The sequence below is a fragment of the Solanum lycopersicum genome, chromosome 12 (genome assembly GCF_036512215.1).
Source record: "Solanum lycopersicum chromosome 12, SLM_r2.1".
NCBI classification, from domain to species: Eukaryota; Viridiplantae; Streptophyta; class Magnoliopsida; order Solanales; family Solanaceae; genus Solanum; species Solanum lycopersicum.
In genome coordinates this window covers 68,360,796-68,382,722 of record NC_090811.1, presented here as the reverse complement: position 1 = coordinate 68,382,722, position 21,927 = coordinate 68,360,796, and the positions used below count along the sequence as shown (strand labels likewise).

At 35.3% G+C, this 21,927-nt stretch overlaps 3 protein-coding genes across 4 annotated transcripts; 1 reads left to right on the top strand and 2 right to left on the bottom strand.

Annotated features, from left to right (window-relative positions):
- Positions 1-53: 53 nt before the first annotated feature.
- On the top strand, positions 54-3,488 carry LOC112940431 (extensin-2-like). Its single transcript, XM_069292281.1, has 3 exons — positions 54-1,405; positions 1,528-3,092; positions 3,190-3,488. The coding sequence occupies exons 1-2, from the start codon at positions 163-165 to the stop codon at positions 3,051-3,053; spliced, it is 2,769 nt and encodes a 922-aa protein (XP_069148382.1). The 5' UTR covers positions 54-162; the 3' UTR covers positions 3,054-3,092; positions 3,190-3,488.
- Positions 3,489-7,772: 4,284 nt separating this feature from the next.
- Positions 7,773-16,965, bottom strand: LOC101253169 (clathrin interactor EPSIN 2). 2 transcript variants are annotated; one of them, XM_004252916.4, is made up of 13 exons: positions 16,769-16,965; positions 16,028-16,103; positions 15,650-15,701; positions 14,128-14,207; positions 13,958-14,036; positions 13,657-13,740; positions 13,404-13,549; positions 11,576-11,938; positions 11,116-11,211; positions 10,803-11,032; positions 9,735-9,937; positions 8,669-9,626; positions 7,773-8,589 (listed from the first exon to the last, which is right to left on the bottom strand). In XM_004252916.4, the coding sequence occupies exons 2-13, from the start codon at positions 16,060-16,062 to the stop codon at positions 8,126-8,128; spliced, it is 2,790 nt and encodes a 929-aa protein (XP_004252964.1). In that variant the 5' UTR covers positions 16,063-16,103; positions 16,769-16,965; the 3' UTR covers positions 7,773-8,125. The 2 variants fall into 2 exon arrangements, with proteins under 2 accessions (XP_004252964.1, XP_069148380.1); XM_069292279.1 differs by having other exon boundaries at positions 14,128-15,097; positions 15,184-15,701; positions 16,769-16,921.
- Positions 16,966-19,803: 2,838 nt separating this feature from the next.
- LOC101261798 (phospholipase A1-Ialpha2, chloroplastic-like) lies at positions 19,804-21,496 on the bottom strand. The gene has a single exon (XM_010316435.4). It carries the CDS (start codon positions 21,399-21,401, stop codon positions 20,010-20,012), a length of 1,392 nt encoding a protein of 463 aa, XP_010314737.1. The 5' UTR covers positions 21,402-21,496; the 3' UTR covers positions 19,804-20,009.
- Between the last annotated feature and the right edge of the window lie 431 nt (positions 21,497-21,927).

The window sequence follows — 21,927 nt, the reverse complement described above, 5'->3', positions numbered from 1 at the left end:
AGCTAGTAGTTATTCATAAAATGTTACTATAAATACTTTGTACATTCAATCAACTAAATTCATCACTTCTCAACTATAACACTCTAAGTCTTTCTCTCTTTAACTTTTGGAGATTTTTGTAGCCATATTTGAGGGGTTGGTGGTGGTGTTTTCCGGCGAAAAATGAAGTTTAATGGTGGCGGCCCTATGAGGGGTCGTCATTGGCGGCTGATCTTAGTGGCGTTGGCTGTGTTGGTTGTTGCTAATGTAGTGTCGGCTGACCCTTATGTATATTCTTCTCCACCTCCTCCCGCGTATGAGTACAAGTCATCACCACCTCCTTCTCCTTCTCCTTCTCCGCCTCCACCTTACGTGTACAAATCTCCACCTCCTCCTTCACCTTCTCCCCCGCCTCCATATGTCTATAAATCACCTCCTCCTCCTTCTCCGTCTCCACCACCACCATATGTATATAAGTCTCCACCACCTCCATCGCCTTCTCCACCACCACCATATGTATACAAGTCTCCACCTCCCCCATCACCATCACCACCTCCACCATATTACTATAAATCTCCTCCGCCACCTTCACCGTCACCTCCGCCACCATATTATTACAAATCTCCACCACCACCCTCACCTTCACCACCGCCACCATACTACTATAAATCTCCACCACCACCTTCGCCTTCTCCACCACCACCTTACTATTACAAATCTCCTCCACCACCATCACCGTCACCTCCACCACCCTACTACTATAAATCTCCACCACCTCCTAAGTCTTCGCCACCCCCACCTTACTACTACAACTCCCCACCCCCACCCAAGAAGTCACCTCCACCACCATATTACTATAGTTCTCCACCACCCCCGAAGAAGTCTCCTCCTCCACCATACTACTACAACTCTCCTCCACCACCAAAGAAATCACCTCCTCCACCATATCACTACACTTCTCCACCACCACCGGCTAAGTCACCTCCTCCACCATACTATTATATCTCTCCTCCACCACCTAAGAAATCGCCTCCTCCACCATACTACTACATCTCTCCTCCACCACCTAAGAAATCGCCTCCTCCACCGTATCACTACACTTCTCCACCACCACCGGCTAAGTCACCTCCTCCACCATACTACTACATCTCTCCTCCACCACCTAAGAAATCACCTCCTCCACCATATCACTACACTTCTCCACCACCACCAGCTAAGTCATCTCCTTCACCATACTACTACACTTCACCACCACCACCAAAGAAATCATCTCCTCCACCATACTACTACACTTCCCCACCACCACCTACTCACTATTATCCTCCACATCACCACTTTGTGGTCAAGGTTGTTGGAAAAGTTTACTGCTTTAGATGCTATGATAAGGATTACCCAGAAAAGTCTCATGCTAAGAAACACCTCAAAGGTACAAATATATACTTCAAAAAAAAATTCTTTACAGTTTACTATTCATCATTAGAAGTGTATTTGTAAATTCAATTTATTTTTAGTATTAATTGATTATTATTTCTTCTTTCTATGAATTAGACGCTGTTGTTGAGGTAACTTGCAAAGCTGGTGACAAGAAAATTGTGAGTTATGGTACCACTAAGAACAACGGTAAATTTAGCATCACAGTTGAAGGATTTGAATATCGCAAATATGGAGCAAAGGCTTGCAAGGCTAAACTCCACAATGCTCCTAAGGATTCAAAGTGTAGCATTCCTACAAATCTTCATTGGGGAATAAAGGGTGCTAACCTCAAAGTGAAGTCAAAGAATAAATATGAAGTTGTTCTCAAAGCTAAACCATTTGCTTATGGCTCTAAAACACCTTATGCAGCATGCCAGAAGGCCAAGCCTACACCTACTCCAACTTATGTTTATAAGTCGCCACCTCCTCCATCACCAAAGTATGTGTACAAGTCACCACCTCCCCCAACACCGACATACGTTTATAAATCTCCACCACCACCAGCTTACTATTACAAATCTCCACCACCACCAACTAAGTCTCCACCACATTACTATTACAAATCTCCTCCTCCACCATCACCAAAACCTACACCAGTATACTATTATAAATCACCACCACCGCCATCACCAAAACCTGCACCGGTATACTATTATAAGTCACCACCACCACCATCACCTTCTCCCCCACCTCCGTACTACTACAAGTCTCCTCCACCACCATCACCAAAACCTGCACCAGTATACTATTATAAATCACCACCACCGCCATCACCAAAACCTGCACCAGTATACTATTATAAGTCACCACCACCACCATCACCTTCTCCCCCACCTCCTTATTACTACAAGTCTCCTCCACCACCATCACCAAAACCTGCACCAGTATACTATTATAAATCACCACCACCGCCATCACCAAAACCTGCACCAGTATACTATTATAAGTCACCACCACCACCATCACCTTCTCCCCCACCTCCTTACTACTACAAGTCTCCTCCACCACCGTCACCAAAACTTGCACCTGTATACTATTATAAATCACCTCCACCACCATCACCATCTCCTCCTCCACCATACTACTACAAGTCTCCACCACCACCATCACCATCTCCGCCACCACCATACTACTACAAGTCCCCACCCCCACCATCACCGTCTCCTCCACCACCTTACTATTATAAGTCCCCACCGCCACCATCACCTTCTCCCCCTCCACCATACTACTACAAGTCTCCTCCGCCCCCATCGCCATCTCCTCCACCACCATACTACTACAAGTCTCCTCCACCCCCATCCCCATCTCCTCCACCACCTTACTACTACAAGTCTCCACCACCCCCATCACCATCACCTCCACCACCCTACTATTACAAGTCTCCTCCTCCACCATCCCCATCACCACCTCCACCTTACTACTACAAGTCACCACCTCCACCGTCACCTTCTCCTCCACCTCCCTACTATTACCACTCACCACCTCCACCAGTAAAATCTCCTCCTCCCCCCTACTACTACAACTCACCTCCTCCACCCGTGAAATCACCCCCTCCACCAGTATACATGTACGCCTCCCCACCACCTCCGACCCACTACTAAGTTCTAAAAAGAGCTTAGCCATTCTCCATAACCAATTATGTAAGTGACTCTTTCTATTTTCCTATGTGATCAACCTTTTATTCTTCTTATATTTCAATTAAGGCTCTAACATTGTGTTTTATTTTTCATTTTTTAGATCCTACTTTGAGGAGAAGCTCCAAACATCATTGGGATAAAGCAGTCAACATGGAGCAATTTGTTTCTTCTTCTCTTGTGGCTTTTTTCTTGCACATTGTTATCATTGTATCAACAACTTAATTAATTATTCCTCATAGGAAGAAAATAATTTGTTAGTGGTCCTTTAAGGTGTATCTGACTTTGATATCTTAAAGGCTTTATTTTATTCATTTTTCCATTAGTTATAACTACTTGTTTTGTGTATCTTCATGTGCTTTATGCACCAAATCAATAAAATATAAAATTTCTTCTTTTTCATATTCTTGTTGATTTATAAGTAAGTTTTCACTTTCTTGACTAATCCAATGTAATGCAAAATTATCAAGAATCTCCCATCACCCCAATATTTATATTGTAAATCTATCAAAACCGATTCACAATTAGATTTTTGTGAGGTAGAGAGGTTGTTTTTGATAGACCCTCGGCTCAAAAAATGTCACTAATAAAGAAAAAGAGAAAAAATATAACAACGTACAAGACAAGTATAGCAACAGATATTAACGCATATTGGCCTTAGTAAAGCTATGTCCTTATACCATGTCATACTTAATTCACCTCCCCCCCAAATTTCTATGGCCTACCTCTGCCTCTACCTCTACCTCTCCTAACTACGCAATACTTAAATAAGTTACATTTTTCGATAATAATTGCGTACTCTTTTAACTTGATTAATATTTTTTTTCAAATGCTAGTGTGCTTGGAGTTCAATATTGCTTAGAGTACGAGTTTTCAAACTACATTTGTATACTTAGATAATAATTTACAGGCATTATATGCGTAGGCAACTCATATTCCTTCATAAATTTTACACTAGGTTGTCACCTTTAATATTTTATCAGAGTAATAGTATGCAACTGCCGTTTTAATCAAACTTTTCATCTTTGGAGCTTCTCACTTTTAGTAAGACTACACATGCTTTGCACGTGAGTCTTGTCAAATGTATGAATTACTGTCGAAATCACGTTTTGATCACTATCGCAAGCTATTACAAAAATACTATATAATTTAAAATAGATGAATCAATCAATGTATTCAAATAACTTTCTTTATTGTATGCCAAATTATTAGACATTTGATGAAGATGCAAAATTTTGTTTGGTAACTAAAGTAATGAGATATTTTTAAGTTATGAGGTCCAAACATATGACTTGAATTTGTCAGTATGCTATCTTGTAATCTTGTAGAGCATTCAAATTTCACTCTGTTTGGATGAATTCTCGAGTTTTAAACATGTCTGATTCTTTCTCCTTTTGTAACTAGTCTCTATGGGTCTATTAACTCGACACGCGTATGTTTCTTTTGAAACCAACATAGGAAAACTATATGACTAATTCATGTTCATCGGAAAAGAAAAAGAGAGTAGGAAACTATATAATTAATTCTGCTTTGTTTTGACAAATGCTGCAACATTGGCACACATTCTGTTTATCTCCTGGCAAATCTTGGCCTGTTTGTTTGTTTACTTGGAAAACTCTCAATTTTGCTCATAGCTCAATTTTTACTGCAAAAATGAATAAATAATTCCCACATAGACGAATGCTTATTATTGTAAATGTTATTTCCTTCAATCTTCACTTCTTTCGTAAGTGAAATATGTACAATCTTACGCACATTCGTGTTATTTACTTTCAAGTTTCACAATATCATGTTTTTTTAATTATTTTTCGTATAAGTTTTGAATATATAATAATCTAAATTAACTTTGGAAATTAGTCAAATGACAATCAAAAGTGGATTGACAGAGTATTTCTTACCAAATGAGCATAACACAACTCATTGTTTAATACTACGATTTACTCTTCTTCTTTTTTCCGCTACTACTTTTTCTTCTTGATTATCAATTTTCAACATTTTTTCGATTATCCTCACTTGCAACTTCTAACTTTCTTATCTTCTCATGTTGAATTGTGCGATTTTCCTAATTCGATTTTCGATTGTGAGCTTCCATCTTTGTAAGTTAGTTCTTAAATAGGATTAAGAGATTTGCTCCATTATGAGATTTATGATCACGAATAAAAGTTATATGATTTCTACATTAAGGTTATGAATGACTTTCCATATCATAACTTATCAAATTCTTCCATTACGAAATTTATGATTACAATTTAAAGCAATATCAATGTACTCATTTATTAATTAAGTAGAGGGACAAAATGGTAATTCAACTTTGCAGTTTGAATCTTCCCACTTATAATAATACTAGCGGCAATTTTTAGTGACGATTATAGTTGCCCCAAATGCATATTTTTAGCTGTGTATATGATTTAGTGGCAATTTATAATGCCACTAACTGTACTTTTTGTTGTGCCTTTATAGGAATTAGGGGCAGTTTTAGTTTCCACTTATTCTTTCTTTTAGTGGCTAATTTATATGATTTAGTGGCGCCACAACTGCCGCTAAAACTTTATTTTTTGTCACTAAAAGTGACTTTTAGCGCGAATTTAATCGCCGCTAAAACCTTTAGTTTTTGTTACTAATAGTCACTTTTAGTAATAAAACATCAACTTTTGTTGCTAAAAGTAACAATTACTGGCGACTACAATCGTCGCTAAAACCTTTGATTTTTTTGTCGCTAAAAACCTTTTAGCGACAAAATTCATAACTTTTAGTGACGGAATTCAAGTCGCCGCTAATACATACTTTTAGCGATGACATTCATAAGTTTTAGCGGCAGCCAAAGTTGCCGCTAAAAGTAACTTTTAGCGACGAAATTCATAACTTTTAGTGACAGAATTCAAGTCGCCGCTAATACTGACTTTTAGCGACGACATGCATAATTTTTAGCGGCGATAAAGTCGCCACTAAAAGTAACTTTTAGCGACGGGATTGAAGTCGCCGCTAATACTAACTTTTAGCGACGATATTCATAAGTTTTAGCGGCGGTCAAAGTCGCCACTAAAAGTAACTTTTAGGGACGAAATTCATAACTTTTAGCGACGGGATTCAAGTCGCCGCTAATACTGACTTGTAGCGACGACTTCATACCTTTTAGCGACGGATATGTCGCCATCAACATTGACTTCAGCGTACATTCTTCATACCTTTTAGCGACGACTTTCATAAGTTTTAGTTCGCCACAAAAAATCGACTTTTAGCGACGACTATACTTGAGCCTTTAATTTCTGTAAGTAAAAGACTTCTGGCGGCGACTAAAAACTGCCGCTAAAACCTTTATTTTGGTAGCTAAAAAACTTTTAACTGTTGTGACTAAAAGAGACTTTTAACGGCGACTTAAACCGCCGCTAAAACCTTTAGTTTTAGTCGCTAATTGTTATTTTTAAGCGGCAACAATTTTAAATACCACAAATACCATCTTTTAGCGTCAATAATTCAGTCGTTATTTTAGTTGTCATTAATACAATCAATCTTGTAACAATAATTGTAATATGATTTTGTGGCGGTTTTGGTAACATGAATATGAACTTTTAGCGACGTTCTTTATGTGAAGAATTCTTGGCACGTTTTTGTTCCATTAGTTCTTTCTTTTAGCCGCGACTATAATAAGAATTAGTGTCTTATTTCTTTTGCAATAACAATAATTATAATATGTTTTTGCGCCTTTTTTAGTTGGTAACACACTTCTAATAAAGTGATATGAATAATATAAGCCCAATAACATACATACTTACGATAATGATTAAAAAAAATTCACAAAAACCACACAACAAATAGAAGAACACTAAAACATACACATCATTCGCAAGACTTAATTCATATAGATTATAGATGAAAAATAAATATAGAATTAATAAGCTATTCATATTCGGAAGCTACAAATTTAAAGAGGAAATAACAAAAGGCACAGACCATGAGAGGGAGGGAAGTATTTGCACGGACAAATCCTATGATTTACAAATTATGTATAACGAAGTATGCATCATATTTTTCTCCAAAATAAGATAATACTTATTTCTGACAAAAGTAAAGACGATTTACATATTCATTGCTTCATATATCATAACATATACATATACAATATAGAAAATTAGAGTAAATATAAAAAAGAAAAATGTCAATAAAGAGGATATAATATAATACGATTATGAAAAACAATAACAACAAAAAAGTGCAATAACCGAAACACCATAAAAATATTTGGTGGTAGAAAGCAAAAGGAAGACAGTACAAGAATAAGAGTACTACTACGACAGACACTACTAAGTTTAAACCCTTCAAAAAGCGAAAGAACACTCCAATACAACCTTTTACCTTAATCTGCAATCTTCGTGCTTAAGCATTTTGTATAATTGACGAAATCAATTTCTTTTTTCTTCTTAGTTATGGAAGACGAATTAGTTATTTGTCAATAATTATTTTACCTCAGGCACATAATATTTACAAGTCAAAAGTTATGTTGGAGAATGGAGAGACATACTTAAAATGTGTTTTAAAACACCTTGTCATTTTTAGTATTTAATATAATATAATATATCAATTATTTAATATTTAATTGCTTACATATATTATAACATTTTGAATTAAGATAGGGCAAAATAGTATTTCAACTTTTACTTTTGTGACTTCCCACTACTTGTAATAATATATGAAAATGAATATGAATGATATATGATCAAGTGGCAAAAAGAGGAACACCATAAACAAGTGATCCTCGAGTGTGTACAAAGGCACAACAGCAAAACATTACAAGGGGCCCTGTGAGCAATCTTTGACCCCAAAATGGCAGATAAAAAGGAAATGCAATTGCAGAACAAAGTTGAAGAAAAGGAATCAACATATACTCTCCTCTATAACTTTTATCATGGAAAACTACAGGCACCCAAAAAGTATCAACTCTACAACAGAGGGTGAGTGGTGAGTTCAATAGGCTTACCGACTAGTAAACATTCCCGATAATATGACACAAAGGTTTCTTACTTTCAGAATTGGGCTAAATTTCATTGGTATCCTCCACCATATGGTTGTTGGCCATAGGGACCCATGCCCATTCGCGGATTGTAACCTCCCTGCATGGGAGCTCCAGGTCCAGGGGGGAATCCGGAAGGCTGTTGCATCTGAAATCCTTGACCCGTGTTCATTCCCATGCCCATGTTGTTCATAGGTCTGTTCATCCCCATGCCGCGATAAGGCTGGTTCCCTCCTCCATATGCTCCCATGCCAGGACCACCACCAGCCATACCCATACCACCCATACCCATGCCCATGCCAGAACCTACCATTGGGTTTGGTGGAGCCCGTAGTGCACCTGCACCAGCTCGGCCAACTCCGGTACCTGAACCCATTGCTTTGCCCATGTTAATAGTTGATATCACGGGGGCTGTACTGGGTTTCTCCATCCTTTTCTCCTTGCGATTAATAGCATCAAAATCAACTCCGATATCAGCTAATGGATTTGTTTTAGCTGCATAACAAAAATTGCAATGTCATGAACAAGGGAACAAAGAAAGATATTCACATAGATCACAAAAGAAAACACTTACTTCCAGAAATGTTCAAATTGACCAGTCCACGGCTCAATGTATCTGCCCAAACGGTAGACTTTGTCTCGAATTTGTCTTTGGCTGGTTGGGTGTTGGCGACAAGAGCTGTTGAAGCTGGAGTAGTTTGTGTCAGCACTAGAGCATTACTTGTTTGATTTTGTGAAGATTGAAGATGCATCTGTGAGGGCATGTGGGTTGCACCAGTTGGCTGTGAAAGGTAGGGTTGTCCAGCAGATGTTTGACCCATTTGGTTACCAAATGGACCTGTAGATCCTAATCCTGTGTTGTAACCACCAGCATTGGCATTGCTCTGCACAGAGGAGCCGGCAGGAATCTGATAACCAGACTGTGGAAAGTAACCTGCTGCAGGTTGGAAACCAGATGTGGGTTGACCACCTGTGGGTCCAAAACCAGTCTGTGACGCTTGACCAGGTTGAGTTGGGTAGCCTCCATAGGATGGAGAATTGTTTGCTTGACCAGAAAAGCCCACTGAAGATGCAGTCTGACCTTGAATTGGAAAATTGGTTTGTGGAGACTGTTGGCCAGGTTGAACTGCAAAAACTGTCAGTGCTCCAGCCTGGCCAGGAGGTGCCATGTAACCTGTCTGTTGTGAAGTTGGTCCACCATAAGACTCAAAACCTGTCTGTGTTGCAGGTTGGACACTTGAGATTGCATGATCACCAGGAGGTGAAGGACCAGATGGTGGGAGAATATCAGCCAGTATATCGATCTCCTGGTTCGAGGTGGACAGCTCCTGCTGAGCATATTGCATATTAGTTGGATCAAACTGACTATATGTTGCATTTGAGATCTCAGCACCCTGAAGGGCTGATTGAGGAAGCTCAGGGCTTTGATTTGGATTTGGATGGAAAGATGGAGTAGTGTTCTGCAGATGAGTTTGCACATTATTTGAGGTCATAGCCCTAAAAGGACCATCACCAAAAGGATCCTCGAACATCTGCAAGAAAAAACACATATTTCATTAAGTTATATGTGGAAGGGCAGGATCATATATGTTGCAACACAAAACAGATGGTTAAGACATCAAATGTATTGTCTTATCCACCTGGTTAGAACCAGTAGATACTGATGATGCTTCCCCAAACGTGGTCTCAGTACCAGTGGTCCCAGATGGATTAACCTCGGAAGCACTCGAAGCTGCAGGTACAAGGGCTAATGCATTGGAGAATGGATCACATAAAGAACCAAGTAAATCCATTTCGCCGCCAGAAGTAGTTGACACGGGACCATTTGATGGAACTGGGGGCGCTGCGCATACAGGAGAAAAGTAACTTGCATTAGAATGGTGAACAAATCATCTTGTTGCAAGTACTAGTAAAATTAGCTTGAATACACAACAGAGCAATTTGCTTGTGCTCTATAAAGGAAATCTGAGCATCTTTCATTAAATTGCTACACCTTACAATCTTGTGCTCAGTACTGATGAAACTGGTTTATATACATGCACAAAATACAGGACATTGATCCTTAAAGTCACTCAGTTCCAATGCAAACTTCAGGTTGGTATTAATTATGCATTAAGGCTCTTTGCAGAGGGTATCCTCAAATAAGATTCTTTTTCTGCTGACAGAACTCAAGTTAAAGACTGATAGGGCTTTATTAAGATGAGAAGATAAAAGGTGCATGTAAATGAAGTGGCCATACGTTAATTTTGGTTTCTAAGGAACAGAAATTGAGTGAAAAGGTGGATCTTAAAAGATATATACTGTAATAATTCTCCTTATGCAAAAAGATGGACCATCTTAATCGTACAAGTTATACCTGTACCAGCACAGCCTATGTCTAAAAACATCCTGTGTGTTTTAATTTTCCTTCCTAAAACAAACATGCAATTTCCAACTTCAGCCAACTCTACCAAAAATGTTTTCACACATTTGAATTATCTAATACTTCTACCAAAATCATTACTTTTAGAGTCTGGTTGGTCCCAATTGTTTATTCAATCAAGCAACACTTCCTGCCGCAAGATTTGACCGGCAGATAAAGTGCAAGTTACTTTCTCAAAGTACCACATTCAAGGAAATCTAGTTACTGAAGACAAAATGGAAAACCAGTATCGACTCAAACATCAAGCACTAATTTGGCAGTTACTCCTTAGTGAGGGTTGTTTTACCTGCTGTAAAAGATGCACGGGGATCAAATTCATCAAAACTCTCAGCAACCGTGTTTTCTGGTGGTGGGGCAGTAGCTGCTGCTGGAGATGGTGGTGAAGCAGTAGCTGCGGCTGGAGCTGGTGGTGGAGCAGTAGCTGGTGCAGGAGCAGGCACAGTGACTGGGCTCGGACTGGCACTTGCATGAGGAGAAGAAGATTTGGGCGCAGATGCTGAAGAAGTTTCTACATCCCTTTTGACATATGATAATAACATCAATATAAAAATTTCAAGAAAATAAATGAGGAAAAAAAGATCCTTTTTCACAACTATTACCTTTCACTGTGTGTTGGGCTTCGTGAACCACCAACGGCTTCCTCATAACTAGGAGGTGCACTAAGGTTCTGCTCAGAAAACCTCCTTTCAAGCGGCCTACTCACAACAGTTGAATCAAACATGTAAACCTTGGCAAATAAATAAGAACATTTTCTATAAAAGAATACTTAATGACGAAATTATATTAGAATAATATTAGAGCACAGTAATAATACGATCCATCCTGAGAACGAGCCTCAGCCCTAGCACCACTTCCTTTGTTGGTCATGATGATCAAATTAATGTCACAGGCAAGGATCAAAAACTTAATAAATGTGCAGATAATACACATCAATTTCAGAGTAATGGCAACAGAAATTACCCTGGTTTGCAGAATTTTATTCATTTCTATTAAAATCATCTAACTAGTAACAAATTACAAAAACATGTGCCTATTTAAACAAAAGGTGAGAAGACAAACCTAGAAGAATATTGACCATCGTCATCATTGGTGTGATCCCTGTACCGGTCAGAACTTCTACTTCTTGATCCATAATTATAATCATCAGTGCTCCGACTTCTTCCACGATAATCATCATCTTTGTTTCCATCTCGGCTGCGGTCATCATAATCTCTACCATAGCGATCCCCATCACGGCTGTTTGAGTCTCCATATCTGCCATTTTTGTCTTCATCTCTGTAGCCCCATTCCCTTTCCCTCCCATAACCATTTCTTTCATCATCTCTTCCTCCATAACGATCCTCATCAAATCTGTCACCATATCCTCCTGAACCTGATTGTGAACCAGGGCGATACATACCGCCAGCTGACGTGTTGCGGAATCTATCAAGATGATAAAATTTGTCAGAACACGTTAGCTTTGTAGACAGTACCACTAAAATAAGAAATTAAATGGCTACGGTTGTCATCAGAATATAGTCATACGTATAGCTTAGAACAGTCATAGGTATAGCTAATTTTTTGTGATACTATTGTATCAATAAGAAATTAATTCCTTAAACTAAAAAAAAATGAGCACTTCAAAATGAATGTAGACTTCATAATATTTGTGATGTCCCTAAATATAGATAGCTAGAACTTGAGCTTTTTAACAAGTTGATTTTAATACTCTCCCTCTCTCTCCCTTTCGAGAAGTACCAGAAATTATTTTCATCCCTTAGTAACAGACAAAGCTTGTCGAAATGCACTTCTAAAATGTTGATCTAATGATATCTGACAGGCAAATTCAAGTACAAGGCAAGACTCCTTAAAATATCTGAAATAGCATTCAACTCACTTTCCAAAAGGGACCTGTTAACTCTCAATGGGTACATCAGAAAACAGAGGTACTTATATAAACAGGACATCACACAAAGACAAATATTGGATACAGAGCTGGGTGCACAAGTAGCATGTGAAAAAATCTTATTTTTCAATTATGGTACACTTGAATTAGGCATTCCAAATATTCACATGCTTGAGCATACATAGCGTGTAGACATTAGACAGGATGTTTCCTCTCAAATATAGAAAGCTTGAGAAAATCTTATTTTTTTAGTAATATATGTTGGTTTGGATAAAACACTATCAAAAATGTAGACATACTCATACACAGTTTTATGTCAAGACAATCTCACTTGAACCAAGGAACTCATTGGTACCGGGGCCAGTAAATTGAAGTACAGAAACAATATTTAACCAATAAAATTAACTAGGGAGAGAATATAGAATATCATGCTGGCAAATAAAGTAAGATGTAGTCTTAAAAAGGAATGCTTATAAAGGGGATAAAGTACAACTCCTTTATATTTTTAAAAAATCCTTTTTGTGGGGGGGGAAGGGGTGTGGTTTGTCGAAGGCGAAAAACGCAAGAAGAAACCTTTTCTTGTCGGGGTTTTGTGCAAGAAAATGCAACGAAAGCATACCCTAGCGTAAAAAAGAAGAAAATAATTTTATACAAGAGACAAACTCAAAAACAAACAACAATGATATTGTATGCAAATTAACATATTATTTTGACGGCGATTTTAACTACTGATGCCCTTTAAGCGAAGATCAAGAGCCCCACTTGAAGGTTTTGTTGAGCCGAGCTCCTAGCCTGAGCTGATCTAGGTGGAGGGTTAAAGAGCATATGAAGCAGCTGTTTGACAACACCGCATGGAAGAAGGGAGGGGAAGGGAGGGGAAGGGAGAAATGTGAAGTCTAGAATTCCTAGTTGTGGCAGAAATACATGCATGACTGGATACAGAAGAGACGGATATGACTGAAGCAGAATTTTTGTAGAAAACCAAGTGAATAAGTTACTTACTTGTCCCTATTAGAAGCTGCCTTTTGGCGTACTTCCTGAATTCTTTCCTTATCATTAACAAGAACCACAAGGCTCTGAGATTTCTTTCTGACATTGCTTCCCTGGTCTCTCCCACTGGAGTCGATATATTGAAAATCAGACAGTGTCTGGGCAAAGAGAAGATGAAGACAGTACTTTATTGTTTTCCCCAGATTCTACAATTTGGCAAAATATCTCATAAGACTAAAAATTTAACAAGAATGAAGAAACTTACAGATATTTGGTAAGCATGTTCCCGTATATCATCTACGACACGTTCAGACCCATGGGCTACCAAATATTCCAAAACGGTTAAACCCTGAAATTCATAGTCAAACATTAGATACAGGATTTATGAAGCACTTTTGCATCTAGTGTTTATTAAAATGCATGAAAGCAAGCAAGCATGTTGTATGTATCTTTGTCTAACAAAGAGGGCAGAGTAACCTTGAACAGAGAAAGATTCAAGAAACATTATCAGACATAATAAGTCCAAATTTAGCTAGAAAGAGTAAGCAAATTCAAGCAGCACAAACCTTGTAAACATGACGCCAATTTTTTCCAGTATCATTGATACGCTTCCAGACCACAGACATAATCATTTGGTACTCATGACTGCAAATTTCAAAAAATTAAATCTCACATATAGATAATAAATAAATAAAATAATTTTTTATATATATCGACTAAGATGACTTAAGCTTACTAGTTCCTTGAAGCCTGAGCAATATCTGCAAGAAGTGATCCATGGGGACCCCAGGGCTCATTGCTAGTTGCATCTAGAACCTTGAAAGAAACCAAATAGAAAGATAATCAAATCATTGAGAACAGTATCTTGACCTTCTACACATTTGGAAACTTCCGTTCTACCATCTAACATATTGAACACCAAAAATATTGAACACGAGGTCCGCCAAAGAGAGGAGAAATGAGATTTTCATGCGTCCACTTTGAACACTTATTCAGCAGCAAACAAATGTGCATACAAATAGGCTTTTGGGGCCTTAGTGCGGCACTGAAATAACCTTACATTCCATAAGGTAAGAAACCCAAGTAAAGAAAAATAACTTAAACACAACCACAAACCAGAAAGGCTACCAATGCTGGAACTAAGGAAGAGTCAATTATTGCAGAAGACTCAAGTTACGTAAAGATCTTTTCCTTCTCCTTAATCCTATCATTATACCAATATGTGTTCCATAAACTCAAAACAGATTTGATACTGCCATATCTTTACTACTATTGGCAAGAAGAGAGCAATCAGCCAAGCACTCATGGTTTTAATACTGTTAAAGCTATTCACATTATTTAAGTGGCATAAAAGAGAATCGTCTCACAGTTTCAGAAAAACAAACCATATTTTCAGAAAAAAAAGAATCATCTCACAAGAAAGGCTAGCCATGGTGACTAGGTATGTTTGGTGCATAACTAGAACAAGCACTTCAAAACAATATGCTCTACTTGAATGAAGGCATGAAACTCAGCTCCAGGCAACATGCCTCCTCAGCTATGTTGCCCAAACTCTTCAAAAATGCCAATGGGTGCATGTCGGATCCTCCAAAAATAGTGTACTTCTGGAGGATTCGACACGGGGTGAGGCAGCATTTTTGGAGAGTACGAGCAACATAGCTCTTCAGCAAACACAAGTATGTGCGTCACTTTCAAAGCCATCACCTCTGTTCCATGAATAAATAAAGCAAACTCAAAGTCTATCTGTGAGAGAGGTCAATAGGACTATCTAATATCTATATTAGTTCTTCACCTTGGAACATCTCTTTGATAAAAAGGTTTTGACCATCTCTTTTTTGTAGTTACTCCCCATGATTTCTTCTTTTATATTTCCAGAGGCTTATGATGTTGCTTTGCATACATATTTACTAAAACATTTCTCAAAGGATCAGAATCAAAATGCACTTCTTCGACGTGTAGGTTGGTGCACTCTTTGCCTACAAAGTAGTTAGTTGCAACCTCAAGCCTCACACTAAAGATTTGATGTATTCTTAATTTTGAATCAGTGTACATACTACATTATAGTACATGTACTTATCTAAGTGTTTCAAAAGTGGGATAATGTTGACGTAGGTCTATCCCTGTCCTAGATTGACCTCAGTTAAATAAAGTCTCTAACTTTTGCTTAAAACAATATATTTTGGCACTGCTGGAATATGAAATACATTGCACTGACAAAAAGACACAAAAGAATAAAGAAATGGACAAATAGAACTTACTTTTTGTTCTATTGAAGGGACTTTAAGAACCTTTTTATTCACTCCTCTTTTGCTGCAAGGAAAAAGTGAAAGCAACAAATGGCATATAAACAAAAGATTCAAAGTGAAAAAATCAACTATTTGCTTGGACTCTTCAAAAATACCCTTGGATTCGTGTTTGAGGATCCAACATGCGAGTTGTGGTATTTTTAAAGAGTTGGAGCAACATAGCAAATCAAAGACTAAACATCAACAAAATCAATCACGTGCTATTTTCTCCATACGTTACGAAAATTCGCAGATAGAGATATGAAAAACGCCAAGTGACTAGTCTGGCAGAGATATTTCTACACCAGTTACTTTGAAAAAGTGTAAGATTTGAATTGGCAAAAAACTTACAGGTCCCGCACGGTTTGATCAAATGCTTTCTTCATTTGGATATTGTATTCTTAACCCCCAATCACTCAAGTGATGTCTGCAGGAACAAAACAAAACCGATTATATCCACGTGTCCCTTTATCCTATTACTATCACCGAACACATTCAATTATTTCATTTTCCAGCATAACGCCAAAGAACCAAATGAATCCTTCTATATTGGCATACTAAATCAATCAACCAACTACACCTCAATCTCAAATTACTTAAGGATCAACTATACAAAATGTTTATTTCCATGAATCAACAATCCCAACAATTTCAAAAATCCCATTTCGCGTAAAATCATAACCAAACCACTCAACAAGCATAAACCCAGAATTCCATTGACCTAAATATTCAGAATGAACAATCGCCAACAATTCCAAAAAAAATCCCATTTTGCGGAAAATCATACACAAAGCACTCAACAACCATAAACCCAGAATTTCAAAACAAAAAATAAACATAATTCAGGTACCAACATAATTTCACACTTTTCATTTCATAAACAATTCAAATCAGCGGGAACAAACACAACCTAAATAACACAAAAACTCACAAATGTAAGCTAAACCCATTTCAATAAATCAACTAAATAGCTCAAATTACAGATCTAAATCCAAATCACATCAAAAACATAGTAATTGATTACGAAAATTGACAAAAATGATCTAAAAATACCAAATGAAAAGATCTAATCGAATGAATATGAGATCGAACCTGATCAGATCTGAGATGTGAAGATGTAGAGAGAGAAAGGGAGAGATATAGAGAGGGAAAAAATTTGAGAAAGAGAGAGAGGAGCTGTCGACTGTTGAAGACAGAGAGAAAATGGAGAAAAGGAGGGTGTAAAGGAAAGAGCAAAGACAGCGCACCTTACACGCAGGAATATCACGACTATATATTCTCTCCGTCTCAATTTATCTCGCCAACGTATCGAGCACCTATCGAGTTTCAAAATTTATTTTCTATCCTAAATTTTCTAAAAACTTTTTTTTTTATGTCTTCGAATTATCAAAATACTTAATTTTACCTAATGTAAACTTTATTTTAATAAAAATTTCATAATTAAATTTACGATTTAAAAATTAAGTTATTTCATTTTAAAATTTGAATTATATCAAGTAAATTAAGACAGAATATATTGGATGTGGACCAAAAAGAAAACATATATTATACTATATCCGATACTCATATTAAAATCTGACTGAATTTAAATTTGTGTCTTGATTTGATTTCCTAATCGCTACTTATTTTTTCTCTCTTTTTTTCCTTTTCTTTGAAGGTTTTCTTCCTCATTGTATATGTGAAATGATTCCAACTTATCAAAGAATATAAAAGTATTAGTAAGAAGAGTGACTGATTGACGTTGAAGAAGTAAATATCGAAAATTCTAGTAAATGACTAGTACTTATATCTCCATTTTTTTCACTATTGTGTTACTATTACTATTCATATTTTTATAAAATATTGAATTTTTACTTTTTATTTCTGGAGTGAAAGATTTTTGATTATCAAAAATAAAGTTTTTAATTATCAAGGCAAAAATAAAATCTAGTAGACTTTATTGTTGTTACAATTGTGTTTTTGTGAATAAGGTCAACCACCAACAATTCAATTAAAGTTTATATTTATTGGTTTCATTAAAGCCAAAAGGGGTGAGACAAGACTATTCTTTTTTGGCTAAATTCAATTTTTTGAATCATAGTATATCATAAATTTTACTATAAGATACACTAAATTCATTATATTGATCATAAAATTATGAACATAATAGTTTTTAAATAGGGATATTAGTTTGAAGTAAAATATTCTTTAAAAAACTAAATAATTTTATAATTGCATTTATATGTTCCAAAACAAAAAGATGATATTCTTTATTAATTGTGCTTTTATATAGTTATTCATAAATATTAATTCACAATTACTAATAATAAATAGTATTTACATTTACTATGGTTTAAATCTATCCTTCTTTAACTACTCCTAACGTAAATTAAGTCTATATAACATTAATTGATTTTAATAAACGGATTATTTAATTTGAAATATTTCAATCTAAGAAGAAGTTATATACTTTTATATGAAAACCTTTATGAATTTATTATAGTCAAATAATTTAATGATGTGAGGATGTATGTTAATTAATTACCAAAAATCGTTTGATATGTGAAATAAGATGTAAATCACAAAATTAAGTTCAAAACAAAAAAATTATATATTTGATTGATAATATAAATTATTAAAAATCTTACATTGACTTATTCTATGTGACTTTACATTAATTTTATCTTAACTTTTCAGGTAAACTAAATTAATTCAAAAACTATAACTTTAAAACTATTTAGTTCAAAAACTATATAATATTTAAAATTTATATGGAAATACATATTATTTATTTAATTGACCTAGTATAAATAGTAAATAAATAGAGGATATTGAAAAGCAAATGGAATATAGAATTAACTTAATTATATGGTGGTGGTTTTATATTTATAAAAAAGAAGACAATAAAAAAAGAAACTTAATATGAAAGGAAAAGTGATGTAAATGATGTTTATGTTATTCCTTTTAAAAAGCTCTATGTCGCTTATTTTTTAAAATAATAACATTTACTATAAGAAATTAATTATTAATTTTTATCATTTTTATTTTTGACGATTAATTTATTTAAAAAATATTTTAAAATAAATTTAATTTTTAAAAAATCCCACACTTTATAATAGTCATTCTATATTATTGACATGATCTTCGAATCTAATTGGTACATGAAAATAAAATGCAATTTTTTGACATAATATGAATATAATAATTTTTTTAAAACATGTGTTTTTCATATATATATAGAGAGAGAGAGAGATAGTCTTTATGAGAAAAAAAAAAAAAAACTTAAGGATTGATGTGACTTGTGTTTGGTACATATAAAATTTTTATTTAATAATAAAATAAAATATTTTCTTCTTTCTTCATGTTTAATCGGGAAAAAAATTGGTTAAAAAAATGAAAACAATAATTTTATTAATTAAAGTTGGAAAATTATTAATTAATTACTTCCACCTACCCATCGTCCCCCCCCCCCCACAGTGAGTTGTCGGTGATTTTATTTATTTTCTTTTTTTGTGATTTAGCTTTATGTTTTTGGATTTTATTGTTTGAATATTTTCTAATTTTTAAATATCTATTACAATGATATCGATATATTTATAAATAAAATACGACTTATAAAGGGAAATTATCAATGAAAGAAGAATAGTGTTACATCTAAGAAGATAAATGGAATATTAAATTTCACAACGATAATAACATAATTAGTAAAATCCGTATACTAATTAATTTTTTTACTAATGTTTTCTAAGTTTAAAGATTTTTTTTTAACTCAATTGGGGTAATTGTAAAAATGCAAAATTCATATTCTTTCATCCTCCCACAATATTGGAAAAAATTAAATAAATTGAACTATAGAACAAATTAAAGTTTGAATCTTTACTCATTCGAGAATCTTGATTTATATCAATTTGGTACGAGAAAAAGTAATTTTATCGTTAACTTTATATAATTAATAAGAATTTAAATTATATACGTTGACGATATATAATTTTTCTTAATACTATTTATATAGCTTAATTAGTTATAATAAGTTCTTACTCTATTTATCATGTTACCTAGCTTGATGGAAGTTACACGTCAAATTTGTCTTATGTTGACACCACTCTTTATGTATATTTTAAATCTAAAACTGATAAGGATATGTTAGATTTCGAACGCTATTAAAACAAAAAAATTAGAAAGATAGGACAAAATATGGACAGAGAAATTAGAAAAATTGAACGAAATAGCTTACCTTGAATACAAAATAAACTCTATCAAGTTTCTCTATGATACAATTAAGAGATTCTCTGGAAGAAATACGAACTTTAATTTACACTTTTTGACATAAGTTGAGATCAAGTTTTAGCCAACATCACCAAATGATCAATGGCAAAAACTCTCCATAGTAAAGCATTAAAAGGAAAAACTCCTTTGCTATATTAAAGAAAATGTCTTCATGTTCTCCTCTTTGAACTTGCAAGCTCTTGTGATGATGATGACGACGACTTTTGATCAAATTGAGATAAGTTCCTAAGTCATGTACACACGAAGGGTTTTGCATGTTAAAGAAATCTAACAAGATTTCAACTCCAATATGAGTATAACATGAATAACTCCAGGGCACCTCGTATCTCCCACCAAAAACCCTAAAGTTCTCGTTTAGAAGAACACCAGGAAGCTTTGTGATAGGGTCATTCACGTTCACGATTCTCAATACTTTTACACCTAACTCTTCACATCTCTCCTTAAACCCCGAGTTGCCAACTCTTGGACCTCCAAAAGAAAATACTGTAACTGATATGTTGCTACTTTCTGGCTCTGATACTCGCTCTGATACTGGCTCTGATACTGATGATTTATATAGTTGATCACGTCTTGTTGTGGTTGCATGTTTGTTCAACCCTAATTCCGCGATGTCATAAGCTAGTAAAAGGGCCAATGCACTCCCCATGCTATGTCCACCAATAGTTATACTCATTTCTTCGTTTTTATACATATTTGTAACTCTTCCTATCTCAGAAAGTAATTGTTCACGACAACTTCTTAGACCAAACCTTTCACCCTCCTTCGAGGTATACAAACTCAAAAATCCAGCTTCAACCTTAACCTCAGGCCTGAGGTTACTTGGATCAAGACGGGCAGGAGATAACGTGCTCATCAAGTTAGCTACCCATTCAGGACTAGTAACCGTTCCTCGAAACGTGATGAGCACGTCTCTCCTGCCCAATCTCTTAGTTTCTTCATCATTTGAAACTGCAACATAACCTATCCATCTACCACTACTAGATGGTGATGAATTTTGACCAATTGATAAAACATTTATGTTTGTAGTGGCATAAATGTACTTTGTTATTTCATAGCCTGATTTTCCTAACCCTACTTTACTTAACATACTATTTTTTCCATACTTACAATTTAAGTATCTTTTTGAATTTGGATCAAGATCAAAAGCATTGTAACATGCAACAACAAACTCACCATACCTAATAATCTCCTCTTGTAGAAGTGAATCCAATGGATTCACTAAATTTTCCCAATTTCTTGATCCTTGAATTTCTCTCCACATGGTAGCTAATTTATTATTATTAGTATTAGTAGTATTAATATTACTACTACTATTACTATGACTAAATGTGGTGGTAGGCATAGTACAAGCCAATAGTGTCAATCTTGATGTGGATAATTTCACCTCATTTCCTTTGACCAAACATGACTTAGGTAGAAACTCACTTGAAAACGTAAATATTTTCATATTTGGTAACATAACTTTTGTGGACGCTATGAAAAATAGTTGAGAGTTTCGAATATCAGATGGTTAAAAGATATTTGAAGAATCGAAGCGAAAGAATAAGAGAGAGAGAGAGAGTTGAGAGAGGTGTATATGAATTTTCTTTGATTCATATGTGTATATATATTTGAAGTGTGATGCCACGGCCGGTGTGGATAAGGGGGGGTGGGGGAATAAAGGCTTGTTTGGCTTGGAATTTTGACTGGAAAAATTGAGAATTCTATAATATATGATAAATTAAATTAAAGTGGTCGGTTATTTGTTTTATTTCAAATGAATTTATTTTTAAAAGTGTACTATTTACGAAGCTAAATGTATTGGAAAAATAAGTTGAAAAAAATTTATTAATTACTTTTATTAGGATAAATACTTAATGTCTTAAGACCTTTACATCCAAATGTCTCTTTGCATGTAAAAATTTAGACAAATGGCAAAACCACTTGTCATGATATCATTTTTTTCAACCAATATAAATCTTCACATTTTTTCTTTTAGGAAATTG